The sequence below is a fragment of the Macaca nemestrina genome, chromosome 1 (assembly GCF_043159975.1).
Source record: "Macaca nemestrina isolate mMacNem1 chromosome 1, mMacNem.hap1, whole genome shotgun sequence".
Lineage (NCBI taxonomy): Eukaryota > Metazoa > Chordata > Mammalia > Primates > Cercopithecidae > Macaca > Macaca nemestrina.
The window spans coordinates 209,294,626-209,315,607 of NC_092125.1; the positions used below are offsets into that span (position 1 = coordinate 209,294,626).

General features: G+C 47.5%; 1 protein-coding gene across 2 annotated transcripts in view; it reads right to left on the reverse strand.

Moving 5' to 3' along the window:
• LOC105494457 (chloride intracellular channel 4) overlaps window positions 1–8,712 on the reverse strand; it is a 98,213-nt gene extending 89,501 nt beyond the window's left edge. Inside the window, exon 1 of one of the 2 annotated variants that reach the window (XM_011762883.3) lies at window positions 8,500–8,712. In XM_011762883.3, coding sequence (XP_011761185.1) covers window positions 8,500–8,571 — 72 coding nt within the window. In that variant the 5' untranslated portion in view covers window positions 8,572–8,712. The remainder of the gene's footprint in view (window positions 1–8,499) is intronic. The other variant, XM_011762884.3, reaches the window with a different exon arrangement.
• Between the last annotated feature and the right edge of the window lie 12,270 nt (window positions 8,713–20,982).

A 20,982-nucleotide genomic window follows, 5' to 3' on the forward strand; every position in this document is an offset into this window, starting at 1 on the left:
CCTGGCACTACGGATCTGAATCACTCCTGGTTCCTTCTTACGTATCAATCTACCAATTGTTTCCTGCATGAGGAGTTTCCAAATGATGTCAAAACTCACATTCCCATTCTTGGCTATTCCGAACCCACCTATTCACCTCCTTTTTTCAAGGTCAAGTTTAAGCCTCCTTCCATCTTTCCCCATATCTCCTAGCCCAACTTAATGTGAGCCACACTTGACTCTTTAAGCATGGACCATCTTGTGTTGTTTTCTTTCCAATAAAATTTGTAAACAGTAAGAAATTAACTGTTTAATAATTTCTTACATCTTCCATAGTACTTAACTCAGTATTAGCACTTAGTTCATGCCGGTACATTCTTTAAGTCATAGTTAATAATAACTAGAAGAGACCTTAGTGATCTAGGCCAAGCCCTTCTTTTATACCTTGCTTATACAAAGTATTCTTGACACTAAGGATTCCACTATTTACTTCTTTTAAAACAGTGGTTCTTAGCCTTGGTTTAGGAATTTCCAGAAAAAAAGCCTCACATTATAATTTTTACTGTAATTTCAAGGATTTACAGAACCCCCTGATCCTACTAACAGAGCCTACATTTAAAAATAATATACTATTATCGATGACAAAAGGTGTTTTACTCTGTGTCAAGCACTCTTCCTAAAGCTTTACATAGGATGGTATACGGTTAAACCACACTTGCCAGCCTCTCTTACAGATGAAGCTATGTGACTAAGTTCTCTCCAGTAGAATGTGACCAGAAGTAACAGGTAGAACTTCTGAGCTGCAGCCCTCAAGATGTGCTTCCTCCATATTTTCCACCCCCCACTGGCAGCAGACAGTACTTGTCAGCCACCAACTTCGACAACTCAGAAGAGGACAATGCTCTGGGCGTTAGTGGACAAATAAGCTAGAAAGAGCCCAGGTCCCTTAATGACTGTGAGGAGGAAAGCCACCCTAACATCGAAGACATTCTCCTGGACTGAAGGGTAAGAAATAAATTTCCATCTTATTTGAACCATTGTTTGTGGGGAGATAACTTATTACAGCAACTTAAACTACCCTAACTAATATGCACAGATTAACAGTTTTAATCTCCTCAGTAACCATATAAAACTGTTATTATTATTATTATTATCCTGATATTAGAAGTTAGGAAACTGAAGCACTGAGAGCTTAAAAACTTGCCTGACACACTAGAAGCCAGATTCAAGTCAAGCAGTCTGGCTCCAGAGTCCATGCACATTAGGAACCTCTGCCAAATATCTCAAAAGAAACAGACTCTTATGTGTTATGCCACTCTGCACCAGATTAACTTTTTACAACCACCACCCCAATCCCAGCAGCTTGGTGACTACTTGCCGTCCCAATTCACAGTGGCATGGCAACAAGTTTATTCCAGCCCATAAAATTCCAGCCCATAAAACTGAACTCTGCAAAGGGATTAATTTCTGTTTTCTGGTTTGGTTGTTTTTGAGACAGAGTCTTGCTCTTGTCCCTCAGGCTGGAGTGCAATGGCACGATCTCGGCTCACTGCAACCTCTGCCTCCCGGGTTCAAGCGATTCTCCTGCCTCAGCCTCCCGAGTAGCTGGGATTACAGGCAGCCGCCACCACGCCTGGCTAATTTTTGTATTTTTAGTAGAGATGGGGTTTCACCATGTTGGCCAGGCTGGATGGAGAAACCCCGTCTCTACTACTCTCACTTGTGGTTCAAAAGTTGGTATTTAGTTTTACCCAAACAAAAATCTTGGTTCCCCAAATTCTGGACATAGCCAACAAGAAACACTAGTAAATATATAAAAGACTGGTGCGGTGGCTCATGCCTGTAATCCCAGCACTTTGGGAGCCCGAAGAAGGCGGATCACTAGGTCAGGAGTTCAAGACCAGCCTGGCCAACATAGTGAAACCCTGTCTCTACTAAAAGTACAAATTAGCTCCCCATCTCTACCAAAAATACAAGAAATTAGCTGGCCACGGTGGCAGGCGCCTGCAATCCCAGCTACTCGGGAGTCTGCGGCAGGAGAATCGCTTGAACTCAGGAGGCAGAGGTTGCAGTGAGCCAAGATTGTGCCACTGCACTCCAGCCCAGGTAACAGTGTGAGACTCCATCTCAAAAAAAACAAAACAAAACAAAACAAAAAAAACTGGAAGTATTAAATAATGGATAAAAAAAACATGAGTAGATAAAATTACATTGGGTTTGGAGATTGGAGGCTAGAGAAAACAGGATGAAGAACCATGTTCTGACACTGCAACCATCGGGATCTCAGTAAGTGGTTTCTAATTCCAAAGCATGGTAGAGACATATATTGACAACAAAATGCTCGAAAACAGAATTCTCTGAAAGAAGGGAGCAATCTCATTTCAAACATTTGGCATCCTCTTAAGTTGCAGGCACTCTGAATCATATGCACACCCCATCCCCAAAGAATTTACTGTCTATCTAGTAGGGGAGATCTGCATATAAATATATATTCATACAAAAATTAAACACAACTAGCATTTATTTGCTTACTGTGTACTAGACATTGTTCTAAGATTGTTGCATACTACATATATTAATTTAACCCATAGGAATGTTCTACTAATATCCCAACTGTGCAGATGTGGCACAGAGAGGTTTAAGTAATGTATCCTCGGATACACAATTAGTAACTGGACATATTGGATTAGAAACCCAGGCAGTAGGCCAGATGCGATGGCTCATGCCAGCAATCCTAGCACTTTGGGAGGCCGAGGAGGGCAGATCACCTGAGGTCAGGAGTTCGAGACAAGGCTGACCGACATGGAGAAACCCCGTCTCTGCTAAAAATACAAAATTAGCCAGGCATGGTGGCGCACGCCTATAGTCCCACTCAGGAGGCTGAGAGGCAACAAGAGCGAAACTCTGTCAAGAAAGAGAGAGAGAAAGAGAGAAAGACAGAGAGAGAGACAGAGAGAGAGAGAGAGAGAGAGAAGGAAAGAAAGAGGGAAAGAAGGAAGGAAGGAAGGAAGGAGGGAGGGAGGGAGGGAGGGAGGGAGGGAGGAAGGAAGGAAGGAAAGAAAGAAAGAAAAGAAAGAAAGAAAGAAAGAAAGAAAGAAAGAAAGAAAGAAAGAAAGAAAGAAAGAAAGACCGACCAACCCAGGCAGTAGTCAGATTATAAGGGACCTTATGCCCTTGCTAAAAGGTCAGAAATATACCGTATCTGGGCCGGATGCAGTGGCTCACGCCTGTAATCCCAGCACTTTGGGAGGCCGAGGCAGGCAGATCACGAGTTCAGGAGAACAAGAACATCCTGGCTAACATGGTGAAACCCCGTCTCTACTGAAAAAATACAAAAAAATTAGCCAGGTATGGTGGCAGGCGCCTGTAGTCACAGCTACTGGGGAGGCTGAGGCAGGAGAATGGCGTGGACCTGGGAGGCGGAGCTTGCAGTGAGCTGAGATCGCGCCACTGCACTCCAGCCTGGGCGACAGAGCGAGACTCTGTCTCAAAAAAAAAAAGAAAAAAGAAATAAACCGTATCTGTTGCTGGTTCCCAGCTGGAAATATATATACCTACCAGGCTCCTCTGGGTGGAGCAGAGAGCATCTCCACTGTTGAGGATGACTGCCACTGTAAGCCTTTTTTTTTTTTCTCCCTGAGATAGGGTCTTGCTCTGTCACCCAGATTGGAGTGCAGGCACATGATCACAAGCTCACTGCAGCTTTGAATTCCTGGGCTCAAGCAATCCTCCCACCCTCAGCCTCTAGGGCTAGGGCTACGGTCGTGGGCCACCAGGCCCAGCTTAGTTACTTACTTATTTACTTGTTTAGAGACAGGGTCTCACCCAAGCTGGAGTGCAGTGGCATGATCACGGCTCACAGCAACCTCTACTTCCCAGGCTAAAGAAATCCTCCCACCTCAGCTGGGACCACAGGCATGTATCACCACACCCAGCCAATTTTTTGTATTTTTTGTAGAGACAGGGTGCCCAGGTTGCCCAGGCTGGTCTCAAACTCCTGAGCCCAAGAGATCTGCCTGCCTCAGCTTTCCAAAGTACTGGGGTGACGGGCATGAGCCACTGTGCCTGACAATCTTTTAAACAGTTTTTGTACAGACAGGGTTTCACCATGTTGCCCAGGCTGGTCTAGAATTCCTGCACTCAAGAGATTCATCCTCCTTGGCCTCCTAAAGTGCTAGGATTACAGGAGTGAGCCATCACAGTCCAGCTGCCTTTTTTACTTTTGGGAGGGCATCCTATCTATCCTCTAGATGTTGAGATTAAAACAAAACAAAAACAAACCAAAAAAACCATCCTGCTGTTATATAGATGACAGTTAATGGGCTCATGGGCGGACAACTCCAAAAACTACTCACAGGGAAGATAATGTAGCTGTGAGTTCAGTCACACTATTTGAGAAGGTGTTCATCTCTCACTCTTAAATGTAAAGCTCAGTGCTAAACAGGTAGGCTCAAAGCCCCGTTACATCCCTTGGCCTTCCCCCTAGTACCACCACCAAATTTCTAATTTCTATACATGCTATGTGCTTCAACTGTAAAGTTTTCTTCTACAAACTCAGATACCTCTTGGCAGGTTAACACCGTTCAGCATACCACTCTGAACAACCACAGCCTCTGCACACTCACTACTTCTTTTTTTTTTTTTTTTTTTTTTTTGGAGATGGAGTCTCACTCTGTCGCCCAGGCTGGAGTGCAGTGGCACCATCTCGGCTCACTGCAACCACCACCTCCAGGGTTCAAGCAGTTCTCCTGCCTCAGTCTCTCTAATAGCTGGGATTACAGCCATACACCACTGTGTGTGGCTAATTTTTGTATTTTTAGTAGAAATAGGGTTTTGCCATGTTGGCCAGGCTGGTTTCAACCTCAAGTGATCCACCCGCCTCCGCCTCTCAAATGGCTGGGATTACAGGAGTGAGCCACCACACCCGGCCCACTGCTTTCAAAATAACTATATTTACAAGGGTATTTCCCCCATTTGCATTTCCCACACATAGGTTTCGAGAAGAGAACAAGAATGCCGTTTACCACATTTTACCTGTCCTTTTTTTCCCTTTCGAACAAACTGGTCTAGGGGCCAAGCACAGAGGCTCAAGCCTGTAATCCCAGCACTTTGGGAGGCCAAGGCGGGCACATCACTGAAGGTCAGGAGTTTGAGACCAGCCTGGCCAATATGGTGAAACCCGGTCTCTACTAAAAATACAAAAATCAACCAGGCGTGGTGGTGCATGCCTGTAATCCCAGCTCCTCGGGAGGCTAAGGCAGAAGAATCACTTGGACCCGGGAGGCAGAGGGTGCAGTGAGCCGAGGTCGCGCCACTGCACTCCAGCCAGGGAAACAGAGTGAGACACCATCTCAAAAACAAACAAACAAACAAACAAACCTATCTATATCAGTGCAAAGTTCTGCTATGTTGAATCACTGGGTAGCAGAAAACATTTCACAAATGAAGTAAATAAGGCTTAAAAAGTGAAAACAAACTACCTAGGGTAACCCAACCAAGGAGTAAAAAACTGTGACTTGAACCCTGATTCTCTGCCAGCAAGCCCAATGAGAAAGGCTTACAACTAGTGGTAGGAAGGATGATTTTCAGTGGTTCACAACACAAATATGAAAAACAGAAAGGGTATGCAAGTGACTCAAGTTTGGAAAACTGCACCACGCCCCTCTGCTATTCTCACTGAAAGATGAAATTAATAGTAAGCAGGGCATTAAGCACTGATCTCTTCCTAATTCAGATACTTCATTTTTCTTGTCTTCTTTGATTAGCTCCTCCAATAGAATGCTGAATAGAGCCGTAACTGATAATAGCTTTATCTTTTTTTTTTTTTTTGAGACTAAGTCTCTCTCTGTCACCCAGGCTGGAGTGCAGTGGCTTGATCTCGGCTCACTCCAACCTTTGCCTTCCGGGTTCCAGCGATTCTCATGCCTCAGCCTCCCGAGTAGCTGGGCCCACCACCACGCCCGCCTAATTTTTCCATTTTTAGTAGAGATAGGGTTTCACCCTGTTGGCCAGGCTGGTCTCAAACTCCTGGCCTCAAGTGATCTCCCCATCTCAGCCTCCCAAAATGCTACAGCTGTGAGCCACCTCGCCCGGCCCGATAGTAGCTTTATCTTATTCTAAGTTTAACACTGTTCTAAAGTTTCACCATTGAGTATCATGTTGTACAGATTATTCATGATGCACTTTTTTTTAGTTTATGGAAATTCCTTCTTATTCCTCAGTAAAAAAAAATTTTTTTTTTTGAGACGGAGTCTTGCTGTGTCCCCCAGGCTGCAGTGCAGTGGCGCAATCTCGGCTCACTGCAGGCTCTGCCTCCAAGGCTCACGCCATTCTCCTGCCTCAACCTCCCGAATAGCTGGCATTACAGGCGCCCGCCACCAAGCTCGGCTCATTTTTTGTATTTTTAGTAGAAACGGGGTTTCACCGTGTTACCCAGCATGGTCTCGATCTCCTGACCTCGTGATCCGCCAGCCTCGGCCTCCCAAAGTGCTGGGATTGCAGGCGTGAGCCACTGCGCCCAGCCCTCAGTAAAAATTTTTAAACTCATCTCTGGTCCACTCGTTTCCTTTCTCAATGCTGCTTTCCACCCACCACCCTTCCTTTCTTTTTTTTTTTTTTTTTGAGATGGAGTATTGCTCTGTTGCCCAGGCTACAGTGCAGTGGCACAATCTCGGCTCACCACACCCTCTGCCTCCCGGGTTCAAGCAATTCTCCTGCCTCAGCCTCCCGAGTAGCTGGGACTACAGGTGCCCGCCACCACGCCCAGCTAATTTCTGTATTTTTGGTAGAGATGGGGTTTCACCATGTTGGCCAGGATGGTCTCGATCTCCTGACCTCGTGATCTGCCCGCCTCAGCCTCCCAAAGTGCTGGGATTACAGGCGTGAGCCACCGCGCCCAGCCTCCTTCCTTTCTTATATTTCAGGTTCCTTCCTACATTCTATGCACCTCAAAGTACTGTATCTGCCACTCAAAGTAACCGAAACTCTGATATTTTGGGGGTTCTATACCTGTCTGCTGTTTCAGTTCCCTGGACCAAAAAAAAAAAAAATCGAAAATTGACAATTGAAAGAAAATCCTAAGGCAAACTTTGTTTCAATCATTACTGAAGACTGCAGAAGTAACTGCAGATTATTTCTTCTCTCCATCTCTTTTGTTTGAGACAGGGTCTTGTTCTGTCTCCAAGGCTGGAGTGCAGTGGTGCGACGTGGGCTCACTGCAGCCTCGACCTCCCGGGCTCAAGCGACTCTCCCACCGCAGCCTTCCAGAGTAGTACAGGCAAGCAACATCGCTCCCAGCTAATTTTTGTATTTTTTTGTAGAGACGGGGTTTCGCCATCTTGTTCAGGCTGGACTCGAACTTTTGAACTCAAGTAATCCTCCCACCTCGGCCTCCGAAAGTGCTGCGATTGCAGGCGTGAGCCACCGCGCCCTGCCCTTCTCCATCTCTTAAACACACCCTGAAATGTCCTTTCTTTAAAGTAAAAACTCGGGGGGAAAAAAGAACCCAATAGTTCTAGATGACCATTTACTTTCCAGTATGTTGCCTAGCTCTGAATGAGCCTGGCTTTTTAAGTCGCTGGAAGAATCTCAAAGTGTTTAAGTTTTGAAGAAAGGAGCTGGATCCAGATGTTTATAACTTCGACTCTCTTTGGCTAAAATGAAAAGTATTAAAGAGAAAAGGAAAGGAAGAGGGGTAGTATGTGTAAGCAAATAAGTTCCAGGACATGAAAGCTGAAGACACGAGAAGGGAAAACCAACCCTTTAAAGCCCAAGCAAGAATTCTCTCCCTCAATTTCTTTCAAAACAAAAGGGCACACACAATCCTTCCCGAAGCAGCAACGCCGGGGGGAGAAGCCAAAATTGTTACATCATACAGAACACTCCGCGCTTGAGAAACGAGAAAGCCAATAAATGCCCAAGACAGAAAAACACAAGTTAGGAATCTCGGTCTTTTCCGAAGGTCCAAGAGCACCTGCTCGTTAGAAAATTTGTTTAAGATTGCATCGAAAATTAAAGTTTCCGTTTCAGATCAGTGGGGAGCAAATGTTTTTTCAAAAAAGCGTTCAAAGAAGTTCGTTTGAAAGCTCATCGGGCGGCCGACTGCAGGTCGGGCTCCGGGCGACGGCGGAGCCGAGCGCTGGGAAGCGGGTGGGGCCGGGCCCCCGCGCCCGGGCGGGGGTGGTGACAGGACCCGCGCGCGCCCGGCGCTGGGGCCCCGGGGCAGGCAAGTCCCGCCCGCGGGCTCTTCCCGACCCACCCGGGCGCGGGACGCTGGTCCGGCGTCCGCCAGAGCCCGCGCGGTTGGAGACGGTGGCCGCCGCCCGGGTCCCCACCCCGGACCCCTCGACGGGCCCTCGGAGGCGGGAAGGCGCCGGCGGCTCCCAGACAATGGGCCTGGGACGCGGGAGCCCGCAGCGGGACGGGTGCTGGCGCCGAGCGGGGGCGCCTCGGGACGCCTCTTCCCGCAGCCAGGAGGGCGCCGGGGGCTCGGCCAGGCGGGACCGCGAGGCGAGCGCTCACCTTGACGAAGAGCTCGATGAGGGGCTCTTTGTCCTCCTCCTTCAGCCCATTCAGCGGCATCGACAACGCCATGGTCGGCTCGGCTAGGCTCCGCCAACAGCGACGGCTGCTGCTGCTGCTTGCTCCGGGACTGCTCCGGCTGCCGGTTCCCGCCGCGCTGCTCGCTGGACTGTCCGGCGTCGAGCTGGCCACAGCTTCGGCTCCTCAGCACCGCCCCACGCCCCGCGCGCGACTCTGAGGCAGCCGCAGCCCGAGCCGCTTCAAACGGCGGGGCGGGGCGGGGCGCCGGGGGCGGGGCCTCGGGCTGTAGGCGGGGCCAAGGCTCGGCGCCTTGGGACTCAGGGGAAAATAACGCGGCAGGAGCACGGGGGCGTGGCCTCGGGCGGGGAAGGCGGTGGGACCGCTCCGGAGCCGACGAAAGGACCACTGAGACGCCTCGAAGCTGGTAGGAGGCGTGGCCTGTGCGGAGGGCGGGGCTTTGGTGGGCGGTACAAAGCGCAGGCTCGGGCGGGCTGGACCCGGGTACGCTTCTCCAGGGGGCCGGTGGGCGGGGGGACGCGGCGGGGTTGGGGGGGGGGGTGTGTGTGTGTGTGTGTGTGTGTGTGTGTGTGTGTGTGTGTGTGTGTGTGTGTGTGTGTGTGTGTGTGTGTGTGTGTGTGTGTGTGTGTGTGTGTGTGTGTGTGTGTGTGTGTGTGTGTGTGTGTGTGTGTGTGTGTGTGTGTGTGTGTGTGTGTGTGTGTGTGTGTGTGTGTGTGTGTGTGGAGGAATTCCCCAGGGGCCCGAGCCTGACACTGCCTCCCGCCGCAGCGCCTGCGCGTCCTCTGCAGCTGCTACTGGTGCTGTGCCAGGTGACCTCATCCCTCCGAGGCGCCTCCCACCCACTCCCCCGCTGCAGCACCCCAGGACTCATCGCCCTTTCCCGCAGCGGCCACCTCCCCAACTCCCTCTATTACGCCGAGTTGCCTTTTCCAAGACAACTTACCGGAAAGTTTTCATCGCCTGGGGAACACCTTTTTTTTCTGCCTCTGACTTCGTTTTTGCCTTTGACGCTCCTGATCGTTTCGATCTTGGCAGCCGGCGTATTCACAAATATTTATGAAACCTTACTGTGTTTCTGGCTCTGAGCTACCCCTTGGAGAGTAACAATTCCCAGAGCTCACGATCTTGAACTGCAATTTCTGTGCCTGCAGGCCACTAAGGACTCCCAAGTCGTTGTCCATCTTGTTCCCCACTGCCCACACCCATTTCTTCCCCCTGCTCACCTGGCAAATTTGAGTGTGCATCAGAATCACCTGGGTGCTACACGCAGCCCCGCTTTATGTGTTTCCCAGATCCTCTGGGAAAAAGAGAAATCCACATCTTAGCAAGCACCAGCACAATTCTGAAGTAGGTGGTCCACAAACCAGTTAAACTGCGCTGGGATTTAAGCCCCCGAGGGCAAGAGCTGTGCTTGCCTAGAGATTGTAGGCACCTAGTCCCGGTTTGCTGCCTTTGAGTGCCTGGGGCAAATTTCACCTCCTCTGGAAGCAATTACTTGTGCCCTTTTCTGATTTTCCGTAATACTTGACTCACAGCTACTCCTCCCAACTTCCCAGGTTGGGCTAAATAGTGAGTTCCAGAAGGCCCAGACATGGGAGGTTTGTTTCCATATCCTCGGTGCCTAGCACATATCAGAATGTTTGAACAAATTGTATGTAGGCATGAAAACACAGTGAAACTTGCAACAACTTCTTCTGCCACCCCAAAGCAAGTTGTTCAGATTTTCTCATAGAGGTTCCATGAAAGAGCCAGTGTATCCCAGTGGTCAAGAACACATGCTCTGGAGTCTGACTATTTAAGTTCAAATCCGACAAGGCAATGTCCTTAAAACCCCTAAGCCTCAGTTTCATTATCTAGAAGTGGGCGGGGCTAATTACTGATTCTTGCCTTACCATATGTTCTGCTTGGTCAGTATGGCTGTTACCTGCATTGAGACTTATTCTGTCCCTACCACCCCTGCAGGCTAGAATGTGGCATCATATTCTACTCTCTCTATGCCCGGCTAGTTCATTGAAAATAAATTAAAAATAAATTCCAGAGGCTCCCCTTAGATGGGGGCTTGAACCGTGAAAATCCTGAAGTGACTGACTGGACTCTGGACTGAACCCAGTGTTAATTTTTCATAGAATCATGAACTGAAGCAAAGTTTCCATCCAGAATCCACCCTCTCTGCCCTACCAAAAAGTAACCAAATGGTGAATCAGCTCAAAGCAGATCTAAGCCAAAAAACAATTCAGCAGAAACTCAATTGCCTGAGAATTGATCAAACTGAGGCCAGGCACAGTGGCTCATGCCTGTAATCCCAACACTTTGGGAGACGGAGGCGAGTGGATCACCTGAGGTCAGGAGTTCGAGACCAGCCTGGCCAGCATGGCGAAACCCCGTCTTTACTAAAAATACAAAAATTAGCCGGACATGGTGGCACGTGCCAGTAATCCTAGCTACTCAGGAGGCTGAGGCAGGAGAATCGCTTGAACTGGGGAGGAGAAGGTTGATGTGAGCTGAGACCATGCCACTGTACTCCAGCCTGGGCGACAGAGTGAGATCAGTCTCAAAAAAAAAAAAAAAAAAAAAATTGAGTTAGAGGTAGCAAATATTCCCGGTGGTGAGTTGCCTGTCACAGGCTCCAACTGGCCTCACAGCACCAGGGTATGGAAGGAGGAGCAGACCAGAGTCCTTTAGGCTTCATTGACTAAACACAGATCTTAGCTGGGAGGAAGCCAGTGACATTCTCCTCCACAGAACCCTGAAGTGATGATGATCTCCTGGGCTCCTCCTACCCAACAGAAAGCCCCCCAGGAAGAGGCTCAGACCCAGAGCCTGTGCTTAGAAACCTAGTCACAGTCACACCTACAGTTTCCCAAGTTCCGCCCTCATGTGGCTCCCATGGATGGGCAGAGTCAGTCCTGGGAGTGGGTGAAAGGGAAAGAGGATGTTTATGCAGGGGAGGCACCCTAAGCACATTGCAGTCAAGTCTCCTCTTCCAATTTTGAAATGCATGCCTGTTTTACATTCTTTACTCAGGCTTGTTTTTATGGCACACAGAAATCTTGAAGATGGGTGGAGACATGTTGTCTCCTCCCACACACCCCTCTGACCTCATATCCTACCATTCTCCCCTTTGCTCTCCACCCCAGCTGCACTGGCCTCCTTTCTAGTCCTTGAATATGCCAAGCACACCGTGGCCTCAGGGACTTTGCACTTGCTCTTCCCCCTCTGGAATAGTCTTCGCCCAGAATTTCTGCAACTTCACTTCCACTCCCTTACTTCCTTTGGCTCTTTGCTCAAATATCATCTATGTCATTGTCTCAGAGAGCTCTCCCCAAATACTATTCTATGCAACGTTGCAAGTTGCTATCTTTCACTCCACCTTCCACTTTATCTCTCTTCATAACACTTATAACCCTCTGATATATATCTACCTATTTATCTGCTTATTGTCTCTCTTTCCCCGCTAGAACATAAATGCCATGAGGGCAGGGATTTTTGGTTTTCTTTATGGCTATATTCCTGGCTCAGAAGACAGATCATGGTACACAATAAAAACTTATGGAGTGGGCTGGGTGCAGTGACTCACACCTATAATCTCAGCACTTTGGGAGGCCAAGGTTGGTGGATCACCTGAGGTCAGGAGTTTGAGACCAGCCTGACCAACATGGAGAAACCCCATCTCCACTAAAAATACAAAATTAGCCAGGCGTGGTGGTGCATGCCTGTAATCCTAGCTCTTTGGGAGGCTGAGACAGGAGAATCTCTTGAACCTGGGAGGCGGAGGTTGCAGTAAGCCGAGATCGCGCCATTGCACTCCAGCCTGGGCAACAAGAGCGAAACTCTGTCTCAAAAACAAAAACAAAAACAAACTTATGGAGTGAGTGACTGCACGATGTTTATCCTATGGTTTCATGTACCCTTGACATACCATTTGGACTGTCATGCTCTTCCAGTCTGGGAAGCCAGGTGGTTTGTGTTTATGACTGCCACTTCACAGGGGGTCAGTAAGCCTCCTCCGATGACACACTTTCCTCCTCCCACTTCTAACTCTGTGGTGCTGCTCACTGACTGTCTCAGCCCAGTGTTCTGCAATTTCAGCAGGAGAACGAGCTGCTAGGCACATGGACTCTGGGGCCACACTGCCTGGGGTTCCAATCCTGCCTCTGTTATTTACTAACTCAGGATACTTACTTAACCTCTCTGTGCTTCATTTTGTCATCAGTAAAAATGGATCTAAATTAGTATCATTTTCGCATCTGCAAACATGGATCTAAAATTAGTACCTATTCATATTTAATAGGATCATTGATAAATTAGTCTATGTTAAGAGCTTGGATGGTAAGTGCTCTGTAGATACTAGCTGTTGGTATTATTCCCATCTGTCCATATTCTTGACCAGTCACTGAGCTCCCCCACTACACGCCAGACACCTAGCTGGGCGCGTTCATATCCAATCATATTTATTCATCATGATCTTGCAAAGCTTAATTTTTTTTTTTTTTTTTTTGAGACGGAGCCTCACTCTGTCACCCAGGTTGGAGTGCAGTGGCACAATCTCATCTCACTGCAACCTCCACCTCCCAGGTTCAAGAGATTCTCATGTCTCAGCCTCCCAAGTAGCTGGGATTACAGGCATGTGCCATCATGCCCGGCTAATTTCTGTATTTTTAGTAGAGATGAGGTTTTGCCATGTTGGCCAGAGTGGTCTCAAATTCCTGACCGTAAGTGATCCACCCACCTCGGCCTCCCAAAGTGCTGGGATTACAGGCATGAGCCACTATGCCCAACATTGCAAGGCATAATTTTCATTGTCCTCATTTTACAAATAAGGAAACTGAGGGCCAGGCACGGTGGCTCATGCCTGCAATCTCAGCACTTAGGGAGGCCGAGGCAGGTGGATCACTTGAGGCCAGGAGCTCGAGACCAACCTGGCCAACATGGTGAAACCCCATCTCTACTAAAAATACAAAACTTAGCTGGACATGGTGGTGCACACATGTAATCCCAGCTACTCCAGAGGCAGAGACACGAGAATCACTTGAACCTGGGAGGTGGAGGCTGCTATGAGCCGAGATCGCACCACTGCACTCCAGCCTGGGTGACAGAGCGAGACTGTCTCAACAACAACAACAAGAACAATTAAAACCACCAGGAAACCGAGGATCACAGGACAACTAACCACGAGTCATTCAACTGGGAAGATGGTGGAGCTAGGATTCAAACCACAGCTCTCCAGGAGCCTATGTTTCTCTTCACTACACTGTATACTAAGTGAGCACGGGAAAAGGTAGGCTCCTACCCATTCTTCAAGGCTCAACTCAAATATCCATCTGCCTTAAGAAGCTTCCTTCCACCATGCAGAGGGAGTTAGCCTTCCTTCCTCTTACCAATCTGCAGCATTGGTCTGGATTCTACATCACCTATCAGGGAAGTAAGGGTGGTGTTGCGGTTCTCAATATGGGCTTCCCCTAGCAAACTGCCAGACTCCCAGATTGGGCAAGTTATGATACCTAACCCAAATAAGTTTCCTCTGAAGCACTGGCATTGGTGATATGGTGGTGAGCATAGCTGCCTTCCAAGTAAGTTTCCTCATTGCTTCAGAAGGAAATGCAGTAGTCTGCTCTTATCTGCAGGGGACTATATTTTAAGACCCCCCCCCCCCCGTGGATGCCTGAAACCATGGATAGTAATAACCCTATATATACGGTACTGTGTTTTTTCATATGTGCATACCTATGAGAAAGTTTAACTTATAAATTAGGCACAGCAAGAGAGGAATGACAATACTACTAATAAAATAGAACAACTGAGTAAAATAAGGATTACTTAAACACAAGCACTGAGATACCTCCATAGCTGATCTGATAACCGAGAGAGCTATGAAGTGACTAATGAGCCCAAAGTGTAGACAGTGTAGGGATGCTGAACAAAGAGGGAAGATTCCATGCCAGGGTGGGATGGAGTAAGATGGCATAAGATTTCATCATGCTCTGCAGGGCACGGTGGCTCACACCTGTAATCCCAGCACTCTGGGAGGCTGAGGCAGGTGGATCACTTGAGGTTAGGAGTTTGAGACCAGCCTGGCCAACGTGGTGAAACCCCATTTCTACTAAAAATACAAAAAGTAGCTGGGCGTGGTGGCAGGCGCCTGTAATCCCAGCTACTCGGGAGGCCGAGACAGAAGAATCGCTTGAACTCAGGAGGCAGAAGTTGCAGTGAGCCGAGATTGTGCCGTTGTACTCCAGCCTGGACAACAACAGCGAAACTCTGTCTCAAAAAAAGAAAAAAAAGATTTCATCATGCTCCCCAGAATGGCATGCAACTTATTTTTTATTTATTTTTTTAATAGGAGAAAAGGCATACAAATTTACTTAACATGCATACACAGGAACCTTCAGAATGAAGACCCAACTTCCCCATGAATTATAGAAGCTTATGTATCATCTTGAGGTCATAGAAAGAATGGGAGCTTGCATCCTGGTAAAACAGGCTATAGGAAGGGGAAGAAGTATTCTGTTGAGGGGCAAAGAATGATTTGATGGGGGAACAGGGATTAACTTGTAAGTAGTTTTCTTTGGAATTTAAATGATCCTTGGAGACAGTCATTATCCTCATAAAGAGACCTGTTCAGGTGTGGTCACATCTTAGTCTTCTTTTCTTTTTTTTTTTTTTTTTTTTGAGACGGAGTCTCGCTCTGTCGCCCAGGCTGGAGTGCAGTGGCCGGGTCTCAGCTCACTGCAAGCTCCGCCTCCCGGGTTCACGCCATTCTCCTGCCTCAGCCTCCGGAGTAGCTGGGACTACAGGCGCCCGCCACCTCGCCCGGCTAGTTTTTTGTATTTTTAGTAGAGACGGGGTTTCACCATGTTAGCCAGGATGGTCTCGATCTCCTGACCTTGTGATCCGCCCGTCTCGGCCTCCCAAAGTGCTGGGATTACAGGCTTGAGCCACCGCGCCCGGCCCTTAGTCTTCTTTTCTATATCACAAGATATAAGTTTAGCTTTCAGGGCCACAGTTCAGGAAACCTCTAAAGGAACTGCATAAACAAGGCACAAGGCCAGTCTTTTTAAGGGGCATTTATCAGTTCTATAAAGTCTATTTCAATTCCTCAAAGCAGTTTGCTCATATTTTAAAATATCCCATACTGGTCAAAAACCTTGATAAAATAACCGGTGTTTCCAATTGTGTCCCCTTTGCAGGCAAATGAGTTTCCTGGGTTCTCTTCACTGTGGCTTCCAGAACAGAACAGTAGCTTTGATCACCCTGATCACTGCACCATACTGTGGAGGCCATAGGCTCATGGTCTCCTAAAAGTTCACTGAAAAATTACTGACATGAGGCAGATTGGTTAATAGGAGAAAAGGCATACAAATTTATTTAATATATATACACAGAAGCCTTCAGAATGAAGACTCTGACATGCAACTTAAATCTAATAAATGGGACTGGGCACGGTGGCTCACACCTATATAATCCCAGAACTTTGGGAGGCCAAGATGGGTGAATTACTTGAGGTCAGGAATTCAAGACCAGCCTGGCCAACATGGTGAAACCCCGTCATTACTAAAAAAAAAAAAAAAATTAAAAAAATAAAAATAAAAAATTAGTCAGGTGTGGTGAAGCACACCTATAATCCCAGCTACCCAGCTAATAAATGGTTTATTTCTAGAATTTTCCATTTAATATCTTTGAATTGTGGGTAACTGAAACTGCAGAAATCGAAACTGTGGATATAAAGGATACTACTATATAACAGAACCTAATTCAGAAACTCATTGTGAGGATTATATGAGATAATCCATTTAAAACATTTAATAATCAGCATTTAATAAGTGTTAGCTATTTGAGTATCCCTACTCCAAAAACCCCAAATCCAAAATACTTCACAATCTGAAACTTTTTGAGTGCCAACATGACACTACAAGTGGAAAATTCCACAAGAAAGTACTGAATACAAGCACTTAGGGAGGCCGAGGTGGGTGGATCACGAGGTCAGGAGATGGAGACCATCCTAGCTAACACAGTGAAACCCCATCTCTACTAAAAATACAAAGAATTAGCCAGGCGTGGTGGCGGGCACCTGTAGTCCCAGCTACTCGGGAGGCTGCGGTAGAAGAATGATGTGAACCTGGGCTTTCAGTGAGCCGAGATCACGCCACTGCACTCCAGCCTGGGCAACAGAGCAAGACTCCGTCTCGAAAAAAAAAGTACTGAATACAAACTTTGTTTCATGTACGAAATTATTTGAAATATATAAAATTGGCTGGGCACGGTGGCTCAAGCCTGTAATCCCAGCACTTTGGGAGGCCGAGGTGGGCAGATCACCTGAAGTCAGAAGTTTGAGACCAGCCTGATCAACATGGAGAAACCCCGTCTCTACTAAAAATAGAAAATTAGCCAGGCGTGGTGGCACATGCTTGTAATCCCAGCTACTCGGGAGACTGAGGCAGGAGAATTGCTTGAACCCGGGAGGCGGAGGTTGTGGTAAGCTGAGATCGTGCCATTGCACTCCAGCCTGGGCACCAAGAGCAAAACTCCATTCAAAAGAAAAAAAAGAAAGAAAGAAAAAGAAAAAAGAAAAAAAAAGGAATATATAAAATTACGTTCAGGCTATGTGAATAAGGTATATATGAAACATTAATAAATTTCAGCTTTAGACTTGGGTCCCATCCCCAAGATATCTCATTATGTATACTCAAATATTCCAAAATACAAAATAATCCAAAATTCGAAATCTGAAACACTTTCGGTCCCAAGCATTTATTTTTTTAATTTTTGCGGGGACACAGTGGGTATATGTATTTAGGGAGGTCCCAAGCATTTAAATAAAGGATACTTGCCTGGTTATGGTGACTCACACCTATAATCTCAGCACTTTGGGAGGCTATGGCAGGAGGATCACTTGAACCTTTGTTTGTAGAGATGAGGTCCCACTATCTTGCCCAGGCTTGGTCTTGAGTTTGAGACCAGCCTGGGCAACATAGTGGGACCTTATCTCTATTTAAAAAAAACCCAAAAATTAGCCAGGCATGGTGGTGCACACCTGTGGTTCCAGCTATTCAGGAGACTGAGGCAGGAGGATCACTTGAGCCCAGGAGGTCAAGGCTGCAGTGAGCCACGATCACACCACTGCACTCCAACCTGGGTGATTGTGCGAGACCCTGTCTCAAAACAAACAAATAAATAAAAATAGGGCCAGGCAGGGTGGCTAGCCCTAATAACCCCAGCACTTTGGGAGGCCAAGGCAGGATGATTGCTCAAGCCCAGGGGTTTGAGACCAGCCTGGGGAACACAGCAAGACCTCAGTATCTGTTAAATTTTTTAAAAAAAATTTTAAGAAAAAAAAAATTGCCAGGCATGGTAGCTCATGCCTGTAATCCCAGCACTTTGGGAGACCAAGGCAGGTGGATCACTTGAGGTCAGAAGTTCAAGACCAGCCTGGTCAACATGGTGAAACCCTGTCTCTACTAAATACAAAAAAATTAGCCGGGCGTGGTGGCAGGTGCCTGTAATCCCAGCTACTCAGGAGGCTGAGGCAAGAGAATCACTTGAACCTGGGAGGCAGAGGTTGCCGTGAGCCAAGATCGCACCGTTGTGCTTCAGCCTGGGCAACAAGAGCGAAACTTTGTTCCGAAAAAAAATGTGTAAGGGATACTCAACCTGTATTAAGAGTCATATCAGTGTCCTCTTCCTTGGTATACTGTGAAATTCTTGGAGGCAAGGAACCTTGCCATATACGTATTTACTTGAATAAAATATTTCACTTCCTATCTGTGTGATTTTTGAGCAAGTTATGCTCTTTACATTTCATTTCTGCATATAAAGTGATGCTAATTATACTTCATGGTGTTGTTATGGAGAGCAAATGAGTTAATAAATGTAAAGCACATAACAGTGCTTGGCATAGAGCAAGTGTTCAATAAATGTTATTATTTTACTATTATATGCATTTCTCTCTGAAAGAATCCACAACAAATTTTTAAGTGTTTACTTCCAGGGAGGAGAACTGGGGACGTGAGCCACTGCTGACTTATCTACTGTTTTGGTTCCCATTTTGTAACTTTTGTCCTAGGGGGGTATGTGTTATCTATCAACAAATTGGTTTAAACAAGGGAAAACAGGAGCCTAGCCCGGTGGCTCACGCCTGAAGTTCCAGCACTTTGGGAGGCTGAGGTGTGTGGATCCCCTGAGGTCAGGAGTTCAATACCAGCCTGACCAACACAGTGAAACCCCGTCTCTACTAAAAATACAAAAAATTAGCTAGGTGTGGTGGTGGGCACCTGTAATCCCAGCTACTAGGGAGGCTGAAGCAGGAAGGTCACTTGAACCCGGGAGGTAGAGGTTGCAGTAAGCTGAGATCACGCCATTGTACTCTGGCCTGGGCAACAAGAGCAAAACTCTGTCCAAAAAAAAAAAAAGAAAAAGGAAAACCAGGCGTGGTGGCTGACGCCTGTAATCCCAGCACGTTGGGGGGCCGAGGCAGGCGGATCACTTGAGGTCAAGAGTTTGAGACCAACCTGGCCAATATGGTGAAACCCCATCTCTACTAAAAATACAAAAATTAGGTGGGTGTGGTTGTGGGCACATGTAATCCCAGCTATTCGGGAGGCTGAGGCAGGAGAATCACTTGAACCGGGGAGGCGGAGGTTGCAGTGAGCCAAGATTATACTACTGCACTCCAGCAGTGAGTGAGACTGAGTGAGACTCCTTCTCAAAAATAAATAAATAAATAAATAAATAAATACAGTTGAAATAGACTTCTGAGTGCAATTAAGCCTGAATGCATGGACAGTTGCCTTTCCAGTTCTGTTGTAGGGAACTGGAACCTCAGGCAGGGCTTGTGTTCCCTGGCCCACCTGGTTTTCTTCCCTGTCCCATAGTTGGGTGGAAACAGAACTAAGACTAGAACCCAGGACTCCTCATTTGGCATTTGACCCCTTTCCGTTGCTTCCCCACGAGGGACTGAATCCAGCTGCTATTCCTGGCTCTTCTCACCACATGTGCACGCGCACACCCTCACCCACACATACACACACTCTCTCTCTCTCTCTCTCTCTCTCTCTCTCTGTATTAAAACCATTCGGGCTTGATGCAGATCTGTTCCCCTGGGAGCAGAAACCCGACCATCAGCCCCTTCTGCCCTGCTCGCCTTGAGACTGTCTCATCCTGGGGATATTACAGGTTTCATTTTGTCACTTGGAAGCTGCTCCAGCCAGGAAGGGAACCCGAGTTGACTTGAAGCCAGGCCCTTAATTGGATTGGATCCCCGTGGAGGCCATTAGCCTCTCGCTGCAGCTTGGCAGAGAGGAAATACTTCCTCCTCCACCCCCACCCCCACCCCCGTCCACCCTGGCCAAGATCTTCCAGAGCTCTACCACCCACATAAGATACCATCTAGAGTTTCCAATTACTATTACTCTCCCTCTCATTAGGACAGCTTTGTGCTGTCTGCAGACACTAACAAATATGCTAAGTATTGTGAGCAGTCTCATTTAATCTCTTTGTCCACTCAGGCTGCACTATTTTCAGTGAGAGCCTACTGTGTGTGCTGGGCACACTTCCAGGTCCAGGACAGACAGCATCTTGGCTCTCATGAAGATTACATTCTATTTGGGAAGGCAGACAATAAACAAATACCCGGGCAAGTATGTCTAATCAGGAGATTATAAGAGCTATAAAGAGGAGTAAAGCAGAGTGAGGGGCTGGGGAAAGACACGGGGACGGGGAGGAGGAACAGTCTCTCTGATAAGATGACATTTGAGTAAAGACCAGAAGGACGTGAGGATAATATCTGGACACACCGTTCCCTTTGCTGGCAAAGGGAACAACAAGGTCAAAGGCATTGAGGCAGGAATTTCCTTGGTATGTTGGGGGAACAGTAAAGATGCAGATGAGAGATCAAGGTCCAGAGAGTTTGGGTGACTTGTTTGCTCAGACCTCCTGCCACCAATACAGTGGCTTTTGTCCACCACTCTGCCTAGTGAACCCTGAAGAATAGCAGAGGGTTAAGAAAAAAAAAAACCTATGCAGCTGGAGGCCAGATGTGGTGGCTCAAGTCTGTAATCCCAGCATTTAGGGGGTTTGAGGCAGGAGGATTGCTTGAGCCCAGGACATCAAGACCAGTCCTGGCAACATAACGAGACTCCGTCTCTACAAATAATAATAAAATATTAGGGCTGGATGTAGTGGCTCATGCCTGCAATCCCAACACTTTGGGAGGCCAAGGCAGGTGGATCCCTTGAGCCCAGGAGTTTGAGATCAGCCTGAGTAACATGGTGAAACCGCATCTCTACAAAATATACAAAATTAGGTGTGGTGGTGCATGCCTGTAGTCCTAGTTACTCCGGAGGCTGAGGAGGGAGAATCACTTGAGTTCAGGAGGTTGAGACTGCAGTGAGCTGTGATCATGCCACTACACTCCAGCCTGGTGACAGAGTGAGACCCTGCCTCAAAAAA